At 37.8% G+C, this 13,338-nt stretch overlaps 2 protein-coding genes across 2 annotated transcripts; one reads left to right on the top strand and one right to left on the bottom strand.

Annotated features, from left to right (window-relative positions):
- Positions 1-613: 613 nt before the first annotated feature.
- Positions 614-2,374, bottom strand: LOC103723255 (DNA-binding protein MNB1B-like). The gene is made up of 8 exons (XM_008814125.5): positions 2,169-2,374; positions 2,015-2,072; positions 1,806-1,919; positions 1,643-1,700; positions 1,497-1,541; positions 1,302-1,382; positions 1,100-1,192; positions 614-995 (listed from the first exon to the last, which is right to left on the bottom strand). The coding sequence occupies exons 2-8, from the start codon at positions 2,062-2,064 to the stop codon at positions 975-977; spliced, it is 462 nt and encodes a 153-aa protein (XP_008812347.3). The 5' UTR covers positions 2,065-2,072; positions 2,169-2,374; the 3' UTR covers positions 614-974.
- A 3,035-nt stretch (positions 2,375-5,409) lies between these two features.
- On the top strand, positions 5,410-12,352 carry LOC103723247 (protein GET1-like). Its single transcript, XM_008814113.6, has 7 exons — positions 5,410-5,633; positions 7,450-7,529; positions 7,753-7,823; positions 9,760-9,830; positions 9,914-9,995; positions 11,863-11,912; positions 12,020-12,352. Exons 1-7 carry the CDS (start codon positions 5,526-5,528, stop codon positions 12,110-12,112), a joined length of 555 nt encoding a protein of 184 aa, XP_008812335.4. The 5' UTR covers positions 5,410-5,525; the 3' UTR covers positions 12,113-12,352.
- Positions 12,353-13,338: the final 986 nt, after the last annotated feature.

Genomic DNA, 13,338 nt, shown 5'->3' with positions numbered 1-13,338 from the left:
CCGTCATGTGCGTTGAAATAGAGTTAACAGGTACACAATGCGACAAAGAGTATCAAATCAGAATTTTTCCTTAAAAAGATATCTGCAAGTCTGACGGCTCGTGAGTTGAGGCCGTTGCAGAGGTCGCATCCAATAAAAATAAGAGTTGGAAAATTTAGCTAGCAAACAAAAACAGCAAATCGAAGTTCAGAAAACCACTTCTTACTTCAAGGAAAGAGAAAAATACCACGTTGCATAACCAATTTAGGGGAATTCAACCAATAGCCATAGGCACCAACATATAATTAGCAAGCCAATAGCCAGATAGCAACCACTGAAGTTGCAAAGCCACATTTAAAAGCCAAGGAGAACATTGTTTTTACTGGTTAGGACAATGTAGCTTGTAAAATAAGAGTAACCAACACTTCACAGCATCCTTTCCGATAAAGAGAAGAACCACATTGCCTTTGAAACGATCACAGGAAACACAGCAGAGCTCCTAAACCAACAGAATCGATGGAATAAGCAGGGAATTATAGGCATTTTCCCACCCATGTCGCTTAATTACTAACAAGTAGAAAGCCATTTTCACCTAAGCAAAGCAGATTATCCAAATAAAACTCAATACACAAAATTTAAACCCAGATATGAATTAACCACAAATATCAAAAGGGGCGCATAGAACCAAATAGTGCATCAAAATCAGCTCCAGTTAGACGAGTAAGTACAAGGTGGTGATGGACGGCAGAGACGCAGCCGTCCTGCGTCCAGCCGCAACTCTCACAAAAGGGCATGATTCCCCAAAGTAACGAGTCGAATTTTGATTTCTACTTCTAGATCTTTTTCAAAGAGTAGAACTCTAGTTTCTACCTCCAGATCTTTTACTAATGAGTTAAAAAAGGGAGAAACTAAAGATGGGAAAAGGGGGTAAACAGAAGAGAAACTTTTGATACGCCGTCTTTTGCTTCTCCTTCCACTATCGTCCTCCCATTGATCTACTCCTCTTCCTCCTCTTCCTGTGCCCCGAAAAAAGGATATAAGTTAGAGGGAAAGAAAATTAAAACATGGATTAATTGATTGAAACCTAGCAACGGAAGAGATAAATAAATAAATAACCCACCTCTTCGCTCCCTTCTTCGTCCTCATCGTTCACCTCGGACTTGGACTTGTCGGATTCTTCTTCCTCGTCAGCCCTATTGTGTGGTCCCTCGGACTATTTCACAAGAAAGAAACAAATTAACCAAAAAATTAATTTTAGGGAAAACCAAACAAAATCAAGAATTTTACTGCAATAAATTAATCGTGCGGATGTATATATCAACCATTTTGTTATTGTACGCGGCAATGTTCTTCGTGTACTCTGACTTCAGCTTGTTCGCCCTGGCCACGTAGGGAGCCTTCTCCTGGAGTTAGAAATAAATCCAACAAAATAAATTTTATTAGAAAATTTAGCAGAAAAAAACAACTAATCTAGTTTTGCAAGATCGATCGGGATGGAATTGGGGCAGAACACTCACAGCTTCAGACAGGGATTTCCACTTATCACCTCCGGCTTTGCCGACCTATTTTATTTCGAAATCGAACAAAATTAGACAAAAATTGATGTTATGATGCGGAGAGATGTATGGAGAACGAGGATAAAGACAGCATATTTGATACTTACCACGGAGACTAGCTTGTTATTCGGGTTCTTCTCCTTGAACTGCTTCCTGAACTCCTCCCTGTCGTCAAAAACCAGAAGAGAAAGTATCAGAAGAGAAATTCCTTGGAGAAATATATCAAGACCTGGAAAAAAAGGCAAAGAGAAACAATAAATCGAAGCTCACATGAAGACAAAGAAGGCGCTGGGCGGCCTCTTCGGCTTGTTCGGGTCCTTGCCGGCCTTCACCTTCTTCGCCGTTTTCGTAGCCTTCTCCACCCCCTTCCTCTTCGTCGAGAGCCTACTCACCAAAAATTAAACAAAAACGCATCTCAGACCTCCAAACTCTAGATCGAAAAACCTAGCAGACAATATGGAAGGGGAAGAGAAACGAACTTGGCATCGGCCTTCTTCGACGTGTCGGCCTTCGACTTCCCTCCTTTCATGTCGAAATCTGCATGAAATTCGATCAGATCCGTGAGAAATCGTCTGAAAAAACGCTGAAAATCAACGAAAATCGCCGTAACTCGATCGGAAAGGCGGCGTTTACCTTAGGGTTAGGGTTTCGTCGAGCGAGGGCAGAAAGGGAAAGGGCGAGGAGACAGAGGGGTCGCTGTAAGTGGAGACGGGGTGTGTTGAGAAATCGTGGGGCGTGCGAAGCAGGGGGATAAGAAGGGAAGGGGGGGGGGGGGTGGCGCGGGCGGAGGTTGGGGGGGCGTGGGGGGAAATTAAAACCCATTGGACGAAGGGCGAAACAAATTGGGAATTTGGGCGGGATTTGAATTTGTCAGCCACGTCATCGATCCGCGTGATCGTCTCCGATTCACCCCGTCTCTCTTTTTTCCTTTTACGTGTTTCCCTCTGTGCTTCCTTCTCGCCCCTGGCCTGGCCCTCGCTCTTGCGGTCCTGGAACGAGGTGGGGCCCAGACCACCTTGGTCCCCGCTAGATGGTCACCACGTGGCTGTTTCTGGCGCATCAAATTAGCCCTAATATTGGCTAAGGTTACTAAATTGTCGGCGTCTATAACTCCTGATTCTGGCGGTTGATTCGTAGCATTATTGGGAAGGGAGCATCGGATGGGCGGCGGGTGATGGGAATTACTGTGGCTCACCAAGTGGGTACTGGGTACCTTTCGGTGGTCCTGATAGATGTAAGGGGGGACGTGGTGCCATCTGGGTCCAGTTTAGCTGATCCTGGTCTAAGAATGTGGTCAGTTTTGTTGCTAGGATTTGAATATGAGGTGCCCTCTGTGGATCAAATTATCAGCTGTTTCAGTCCTTTTTCATATATTTTATTTTTTGATTTTGTTAGATATATTCATACCTTATGTATGATCCATCCCTCTTATTGAATATTATATATATAGAGAGAGAGAGAGGGTGGCCTATCGATTTGGTTGAGATTTGATCAATATTTTAACCCGAGCAATCTACATTTCTAAAAAAATAATGCAATTATATATTACCTGATTTCCTTCTATTTTTTAGTACATTCTAATTGGAAAGAAGTTGGGCCACATTCATACTACTTGATATGCAATAAGTATTGGCATCTTTGCCTATTCTATCCTATTGTATCTTCATGCATGGATAGAAGCTTTGCACCGTGGTGCACCGTGGTGTTGAAACAAAAAATTGTGTGTGTGTGAGTTAGGGAAGAAAGACGAGGCTAACAATAACAACAATAACACATGTTTAATTAATAAGAAAAATTATGGTTGCTAAATGTTGGTCGATTTGAAAACTATATGACAGTCGGCGACGGATGAAGATTTTACTCCTTGGTATTGAAGAGTGATCAGACTTAAACTTCTAAAGCACCATGCTATATGTGCAAAGAGGCCAGCAATTTTACAAGCATATAATTGAAATTTCACTAGCAAGTTTAGTGGAGTTGATAGGTTTCTTTCGAGGTATTCAAATATGATCAAATTAAATTATTATTTCTATGCTAACCCTACTTCAATTCTAGTTAGCTTGAATCAAAATACAATTTTATTTACTTTTTGCTGGATTGCTGAGCTGTTTATCCTTAGCTTCTTCCTCCAAACCCTCCACCGAGGTTAAGCAAGATTGATGCCGAATATAAATGGAGCCAATAACAAAGAGATAGAGGACATAGCAAATATGGGATGCAAAGATTATGGAGACAAAAATACGAGCTAAGTGATAGATCAAGACTCATAAAGGGGATGAATGCTAGAGCCTTTAAGTCTCTTTTTTTTTCTTTTATAAAATTTAATTATCAGCTTAATTATTATTTGCAATGATTTGTATATATCTAGAATATGTTTTTACTTGCGATAATTGGGTGTAAAATGACACATGTTTTATGCGATATTAAGAAAATCCATGCAAGAAAGCATGAGCCCGTCGTCTAATGGATTAGAGATATTTTAGTTCATAAAATGATAAGTAGATTGAAAGATACCAACTAGTTGAATTAGTAAAGCCACGGGGAATTAGATTCAAGTCTCACCCATACGTTGATTTTTATTGAGCTTCATAGAGAGAAAAAGAGAGGGTAGACCGCCGCATCTTGCGTCTGAGCTTGACGCATATGTGGGCAACTGAAGAGGTTTGGGTGGAACCATTAGACCATGGACAATTGAAGAAGTTTGGGTGGAACCATCATTCATTTAGTTGAGAGAAGGTGAATCCAAAAGAAACATGATTCTATCGCTTCTACCTTGAGCAAACATTAAAATGGACCAGAGCTAAAATTCCCATTTTGAAGACCTACTACAGGGAACCAATGATAACATAGTTCCAATACGTGTTCTTATCATTTATAGACACCAGGCCAATCTCCAATATGTGAGACATGAATTGTTAGGGAGTTACCTAAGGAACCAGACAATATAGGGATCTACTTAGTAATGCTCAAAAAGGAACCATGGATTGAAATTACATCTGAAATGGGAGAGCATTAAAGATGCTCGAAATGTGACAATTATACAATAATGCAAAGATGAACATTGCCATGCTAATATGCAGTTAAGCTTGCACTATTCAAGCCTTGATCAATTCATGGATAAAACCTTGCAAATGTAGTAGATAAAGCTATGACCAATAACCTCTCTAAGAAAAATGAATACTTCTTGAAGCAGTCCATTTCACTACGAAAGAAAATTTAATATATCAAGCTCAAATATCAAAATTCAGGCATGAGGTTTTGCTATACAGGCAAAAGATAGGACCATAAATGGACATAGCTGTTCATGGATGCTGTAGACCCGGTTCAATAATAAGCTAAATTGAGCTCATTCAATCACGAGACAAGGCAGGCTTGACCTCCATTAAACTGACTCATAAATTAGTAGGGCTCAACAAGCTTCTTTAGCTAAGAAAGAAGCAAAAATTTTGTTACATTTGGGCTCATTTGGTTCGCAGGAAAAGAAGGGAGGAAAGTATGATCAACGGAAAAGTAATGAGATGCCTCTTGTTTGGTTGAAATTTTTAAAGGAGAGAGAAGGAAAAGTTGTATTCCCATGAGAATAAGATTCCCATATTTAATGGGAAAGTCTTTTTCATGAGAAACATGGAAAATTTACTTTCTCATGAGGCGGAAATCACTCTATTTTTATTTTTTTTCAAAAAATCTCTTCAGCATTAAAGAGTTTTGGACCGGGATGTTTTACGGGGAAGCAAAATAAACCGCCTTGAGCAAAGTCACTGCGCACTAGAGTTTTGGACCGGGATGTTTCACGGGGAAGCAAAATAAACCGCTTCCCTACCGGGTCAGAAGCAGCAGAGTAATTTGAAAACCGTTAGACCGGCTATCCGGCCTTTTTCTACTTTCCTCTGATCCGCCGTCCATCCACCCAACGAGCCGCCGTGAGGGTATGAACCGGAGGCTCCGCTCCTGTCGACCAGATAACGGATCCTCTCCCCCGCGGCTACGACGATGGGCGGCGGAACCCCCGGCGACGGCGACCCTCTCTCCCCTCTTTCCATCCTCCTCCTCGTCGTTCTTCTGCAACTCCTCGATGGATTCGTTGAGTTCCTCAGAAAGGTAATCGGATCCCCTACGCTTCGACGAGTTCCTGTCGGATCTTTCTCTCTCTTCGCGTCGAATTGTTCTACTCCGTCAATTACCGCGTTGCCTCCACTCTTTACAAGGGAAAGTTGGATCCCCAGGAGCTTAATTTGATGCTTTTAGTGGAGTCTCGTCGTTTTTTTTTTCCTTCCATGCTAGCGTTAGATCTGGAGACCGGGTTCTTGGAATGGCTTCTCTTGTTGTCCCTATTAAAAAAAGCCTAATACCTTGTAATTTGATCCATTTTATGGAATTTTAGCGTGAAGCCGTGATAAAACGTGTAGTCTTTTGGCTTCTAAATCTAGTTGCAACCTTGCAGGTGCGTAAAGTCGCTTATATAAGGATTTAGGCACGTTAGTGGTGCATATAACAATTAAAACTGGGAATGTTGAGCTTAATTGTATCTATGCTGGATTGGATTGCTCAGTCAAAAAAAATTCTTGTTGACTACAGGTTTGTGGCATGGCATCTTAATGGAAAGGCTGGAATCACTAATCGAGGAATTTGTTTGTTGTCTGTGTCACACTGATAAGTTGAAATAACAATAAAATTTTGTCAGGAAAATTATTTCCAAGGTACTTTTCTGGTAGCGACTCGATGTTTGGGTGGCATATTGATGTGTTCGCATGGTGTTATTAGTCATCACTAGAAAAGGAAACCTCCTCTGAGATATTTGAGGTCTTAGATTTTCAGCATATTATCGGGGATAGGGGATATCTTTAAAATTTTAATGTCTTCACTAATTGACGTGCAAGTAAGAGAGCAATTGCTATCTGAAATGCTAGACTCTTCAATCTTCTTCTTCTTCTTCTTTTTAGAGTGAAAGGTGTACTAGTAAATGTTTAATCTAATAAGATAATGGTGTTGTTGAGTTGTTATTCTTCCAGGTATCATCATATTTTACTATCTCAAATTAATATAAGTGATTTTATCTATTTTTCACTGTAAATTAGGAGCATATGGGCTAGCCATACCATAAAGAACCAGCTTCATCCCAGACATTTAGTTTTACTTTACAAATTCCTAAGCTCCATTTATGCAAGGAAGAAGCTCCTTGCATCCCTTAGAACAAAAAACTTCCATCCAAGTTTATTTAAATCTTCCTAACTATTTGTTAGTAATTTGAAACAAATAGGAGTCTCTCTTATAGTTTTAAATATGCAATGAGCATGATCTTCTTATTCTCCTGGGTCTTTTTCAGGGGTTTACAAATTATAGCCATGAATTCAATTTGTTTGGCTAACAGAGAAACACAAACAAGAAACTTAATTCCATATTTGATCTCGAGTCCCAGCTATCATCCCTACAGGCCAAACACTCTAATAGTGCAGACATTTTTCAAATAAATTAGTACACAAATCCATCTTTTTATTGATTGTTCTATCTTTTTTTGATTGGTGCAACATGAATTTGAGACCAGCATTTATTATGCTAATTTGCAGCCTTTGTTGCTTGCAGTTGGTTGTTTGAAGCATCTCATATGTTTTTTAAAAATCTGTCAGTAGAGTTTTTTCTTTCTTTTTCTTTTTTTCTGCAGATATTTTAATATTTCCTTCTCCCAAGCCCTTTCTTTCATTATATATGCCTCTATAAGTGTCAGATGTTGTTACTCAATACAAGAAATATATCTCCCCTATCTCGTACGGTAATTTCAATTTTGAAGAACTTATGTCATTTTCATTTCTAATTGTGTGAGGATATATTCAAATCTTGATACTGTTAAGTTGACCCCTTTCTGAGTGAGTTTTTGTTGAGTATTTCCCTATTAAAAGTCTTGTGATTTTCTTTCCAGAGAGGATTAAGAAGCAATGAAGAATTTCAACTGCGACAAGAAATCGAGCAACTTTTAAAAGAGGCAGGCAAATTATCAATGTAGGTGATTCAATCTCTCTAAAAGATGTCCTTGTTTTACACTTTATGAGGTTAGCAAGCATAAAGTTTGATTACAATCCTTCTTTTACTCACCTCTCTATACATCTTAGATGTCGAATTAGACAATGAGCATTCATTTTCATGCATTTTTCATCAAGCTTTATTAAGCATGCATCGCATATGCGAGGAGATGCATTCCAGTGGTTTTGTTTGTGATTTGCAGGCCCTCCACATTTGCTCAGGTTGTAAAACTTAAACGAGCGGCTGCAGCTAAAGAGAAGGAGCTATCTAAAAGTATGTGAATTAGAACTTTGTTGTTTTTTAAATGGTTGATCAGTTCGGATAAAGAAAAAGTTGTTGTGGGTAGAATTATGAAGTCATAATGAAGTAATTATATAATTTGCTGAATTATTTTGAAAGTTGTACACTGTATGGTTCAATCTTCGACTTTGTGCACTTGGAAGGGGCATACTTCTTCTCATTCAATGAAAAATCACATAGCTGTTATGAAGCTCAACTTACATTAGGGACTATCATTGTTACGGTTGGCATGCATCACATTGTTAGTAGGTGTTGGCATGCTGAGAAATTCTTTGCGGGTCCATTTTTGGACTATTTCGACCTTTTGGGTAAGATGTTGCCGTTATTGTCTTTAACTGTAGTAATATTGAGACAATCATGCAATTATGTTCAAAATCTTCTGACTATGTAAATGCGATAGGTCTAATTTGGGTTTTAAAGATTTTTTTATATGATTGTTATATTCTCTAATGCAAACAAAAGCGACTTTGTTAACAGTCAAGAATAATAATTCAATGATGGTAACATATCAAGAGTCCTTAATTCTGCATAGGTCCACTATAACATGAATACTTAAATGCATCTTTGTAGTTTATTCTGGTAGTGCATGCACCATGTGGCTTTAGTTAGCTCATTATTTGTTTATCTTTTTAGAATTATGAATTGTGACTAGACAATTTAAACAATAAATGTTTAGTTAATTAGTTATAATAAGTAATATGGCTATGAAATGAAGATGCATCTGTTTCTTGTTACATTTCTTCTTCTTTTTACATGTCTAGACTTATAACTACTAATTTTATGCGGTTTTTTGTGATTATTGGACATGGCAGTTTGGCAGTGCCTTTCTTATGATTTGTCTCTTACGAAACATGTAGCAGAAACAAAGTTGTTTTGGTTTTTCAAAAATCAACAAATCAAAACATGTGGGAGGCATCACGGAATGGGAAATGGCATGGAAAACAATTTGACATCTCCATTAATTCTGACTATATATTGCTCTGGTTTATATTGCATGTAACTTTTAGATCCTTGGGGTGTAATAATATGTTCTGTCAAAAGTTGTTTTTACATCCTTCTACATGCTACGTAAGGGTGAAAAAAACCAACCAGTATTCTTCTTTCTGTTCACTACAGCAGTTAGATGTGTTTCGGTACATTTTTTATTTAGGTAAGAGATTGAGGCTCTATGCAAGAGTGATCTTTCCAGAAGTTCCAGAGTAAATAAAATGTGTACTTGTTTGAAGACAAATCCTTGACATCATATGGAGTCATTAAGCGGATGATCAGTTCTTCAAAGAGTTCGTCAATGTTGATTGGTTGGAAGAATTCCTTTGCAGGAAGATACACCTAAATTGAGATGAATGCCACTGCATATTGATTCGGTAAAGATTGATTTGGTATCTCCCTTTGAAATCTGTTTCCTTTTTGTGTCAGAGTTCTGACTTCTGAGGGACTACTTGCTCATTTCCCAGGTCTTATAGTTAACAAAGTATCAAATTAAATGGAGGCCTGCACATTAAAGAATGAGTGAACATTTAAGCAGCCAGGTCATGTATAACATATTGTGAATGGTGATTTTAAGTACACTTATCTGTTGAGCATTAACCTTACATTTTGTGGTTACGTCCTGTTCCATCCTTTTGGAAATTCTCTCTTTCTCCTTTATAATTTTCTTATCAAGTACAATGTTACTTTTGCGGGCATTTAATGGTGATAACATAGCATCTTCTTTGATAAATTTTCAGCACTGCCCCCCTTCCCCTTCTCCCCCCTCCTTTAATTAATATGCCAAGAATCCTTCAATTCGAGTCAAAAAAGTCCTGTCATTTCATGACGACATTTCTATATGTTAGAAATCATATTCTCTGCCTCCATTTCGTTATTCTAATTGTTTAAGTAGAGAATGACTACTCTTAGTCAAGTACAGGACATGAGGAGTACAGCAAGGAGAAGGAGTGGTCATATGATATGTTTGCAAGAGCCCTGCTGTTTCTTAAGGTACATTTTGATGCATGTAATTGTTTCTGTGCTTTCTTGGTTGTTGAGGATTGAAAGATTGTTTCACTCGTTGGTTCTGGTAGGTAATATTATATGCTGGACTTATTTGGCATTTCTGGGGTGTTCCAGTTGCAGCAGTTCCGCAACATCTTTTGCAGCCTTTTGGTAGCAAACTTCACAGGCCTTTTTCTTTACTTTGGAAATTTACATTACAGACTGTTCTCTGCAAATTTTTGGTAGCATGAAGAACATCATTTCATTTTTATAAATTATATCCTGTCATATGATAATGATTTGTCACATTTCAGTAAATTTTTATATTATTTAGTTGGTAATTGTTAACAACAAATCATTATCTATCTGCATATGTTGAGGAGTTATCATTATGTCCGTGTCTTCTTCCTGTTAAACTTCCCCAATCACTTCTCCAGTACGTACTCTATCCTAACTTTAAGAACCATTTCCACCTATAAATACAGGGAGGATTGGCTGCTTGCAGTTTGGTGATGTTGTTAAGAAGAGCTAGAAGTTTTGGATAATTTTGAGAGGCTGACAAGCCATTTCATCATATAGATTTCAGGGTGCAAAGAGTAGCCAAATCTAACCTTGAGTATAGTTAGTGCTCAAGGAAAATAGTAACCTGGACATTGTGATATGAGTCTCATTAACCTGTGCTTGATTAGGTAACTAGCATCTAATTCTTGTCTGCTTTTACTTTTTTTGAAAAAACTTAATCAACAGAAGTTTACAAAATTGCTTAGGTGGAAAAATATCATCCATCTGGCTTTAACTCAGTTTGAAGTGCTCATAACAATTTCATAATTGTGGGATCAATGCTATTATAGTAATATGCACTTCAGGACGAAATAATTGCATTTTGTGTGGATAAAAGCATAAGAAGGATAATATTCACTGGGTGATCTAGCTCTTTTATTTCCTCTGAGAATAACCATCATGAACAATTTCATCAAGGGAAAGTTATTGCTTATATTTTGCAGAAATCTTGTAATAAATTTTATGGTATGCAAATTAATTTATTCATAAGAGTGGTTGATGCTATGGTCCAGCACTTTTCTTTGATGTTAACCTATAAGTAGACTTTAATAATACAACCAGCATGAGAGGGGAATGGTTCTTGCCTTGTTGCTGCTATTTGTGGCATGATTTTTTAGAAGAAAAACTCTGATTTTGACACTTGTGGAAGTGTCAATACTGTCTACAGAAATGATCAGAATAATGCTTTTAAAATCTTGGCAGTTCTCTACATCATAACAATGGAAATCATATTAGGATATTAAACGCATTAAATGACTTGGGAGAGGGTTTACAAGATTTATTAAGCATAACATTGACATCTCCTTTAATTTTGACTATGCTCTTCATGAGCTTTCTTTTAGATGCCTATGTGGGCAAGCAGGTAACATTCTAATTAATTTGTGCGGTCTTGTCATGCATTCATGCTTGAGCGGGTTCTTTGTGTCTGCATGTGCATGCATGCGTGTTTGTGTATGCACAAATTCTTCTACCAAATTCCATCTGGCCTTCTTTGTTGATCTAGCCAGCCACTTGGTCAGGTTCCCTGCATACATGTTGAAGACAAGAAATCCTTACTGTCAAACACTTAACCTTCATCGCATGCACCTCATGAAATACTTAACCTTCATCGCATGCACCTCATGAAATAGCTCTTGTTACAGATTTCGGGCATTGTTGCTGTTGTATTACTACCAAGCTCCTTTAACATGCTTTGTACTTTACTGAATTCATTATTTATCATCATTCTCAATAAGTAGCTCATGTCTGCATTTTTTTTTTTTGATTTCCTTTACTTAAAAAAAGCTATGCATGATCATTCTCCAATGTCCTGCTTTTTTGCCCTTATAAAGAGAGAACAAATGCCAGCTGGTGCTATCTGGTGAATATATTCTGGATGTTGCTGCTTCTTTTGAAATACATATACATAAGCACGCACACATGCATTCTGTACATGCTCTGATGTGCAAGAACTAATGTTTCTTGTGTTTCTTGGCAGGGAGGTTCCTGTCCTGTAGATCTGGAGATGCTGTCACCGGTCGAATCATGGTAGAGATTTACTCCTTATCCACGTAGCAGTTTTCATTTGAAGACATATAGAGCTGTCTTGTGTCCAAACTTCGAATCATTTTACTGACTCAAAATTTTAAATGCAGGTTGGCATAATACCATGGCTGCTTTTAGCTACTCAAGTTAGCAAGTTTTTGTGTCAAAAGCTGTCAATTTTTTTTTTCACGATTAAATCCTAGAACTTTGCTTGCCCAGTATATATAATTTTTGATCCCGATTTTGGGAGGTTGGTATGTGCTCTAGATATGTAATCTCTGCTTGCTCCATCTTTCGTTTCTTCACCCTCCTTGAAATGGGCAATTTTCTTCAGTCAAAACATGGGGAGTGGTGTGTCATTAAAGATTTCTAGTCTTCATCTTGGACGGGAACATTTTGTAGAATTTCAGAGTTTTCAACGTAGCACGCTTGCATAAAATAAATTTGAATTGTCATCCCTTTCCAGTGAATCTGAAATATAGAATTTCATGACTTCAGAGCATGCATCAGGTTGATTCATGTAATTTGCTGTTCTCGAAACTAGTTAGGTACAGGTATTATTTGGGGCATTTTAGGTGAGGTTTCTCCATTAGGTTTGCTAACTCGAGTTTATTATTCCTTCATCATGTGAGCTGGTTTCTAGTTATGTTACGTTGAAAGTTATATATACATTTTCCCCCAAAATACTATTTTGAAGGATCTTATAGTTGCAATATATTTTTTCACCCTCTTGGTTGTGTTAAATAACAATTGTTATCTTTTAGTCCAATCCTTCGTGGTGCTACTTTGTATTAATCAGTCAACATTTCCTTAGCAAAAACCATGTTCTAGGCGAGCAAAAATTGCATACATGTATTTGCCACTGCAAGATGTTTCCTACTTCAGATCATTGGACATCATGAACCTCCCCAGCTGCTCCTGTAATTATTAACATATCCTCTATGATTCCACACATTTGTTTGTCAGTCACCATGTAGACTTGTCTCTGCCTTGTTTCTCTCCAGTTCTACTTATGGTATCGTGTGGGTGGACTGTTGCTATATTGAACAACAACCATGAGAGGGAGGGAGGGAGAGATTTTAGAGTTCCTTAGAAGTATTTGGTCAATATGAGACATAAGATTGCATAGAAGGATGAGACAATCTACACACAGATACAGTCTACACTAGCTCGTTATTTTCATCCAACTGTGCACCCAAGACAAATCATATTGCTCTAATCTTCAAGCTTAAGAGTTAACATAACTAAGATGGTATTACTGTAGGTGTCAACAAAGTATTAAAGGTCTGGTCAACAAAAATAGTTTGGATAACTAGCAGATTTATCATCTTATCTCTCCCTATGAAGCATAATACTACGACGTACCAATAAAAGAAAATTTGATTGGATCAAAAATCTTTTATCAAATCAGTAGAAAACTCTTTTATTC

This window comes from Phoenix dactylifera, chromosome 10, assembly GCF_051530095.1.
Source record: "Phoenix dactylifera cultivar Ajwa chromosome 10, Ajwa_hap1_PhDact_Kaust_v1.1, whole genome shotgun sequence".
In the NCBI taxonomy this organism is placed as follows: Eukaryota; Viridiplantae; Streptophyta; class Magnoliopsida; order Arecales; family Arecaceae; genus Phoenix; species Phoenix dactylifera.
Note: the sequence above shows the minus strand (reverse complement) of the source record. Positions and strands in the feature narration are given on the sequence as shown.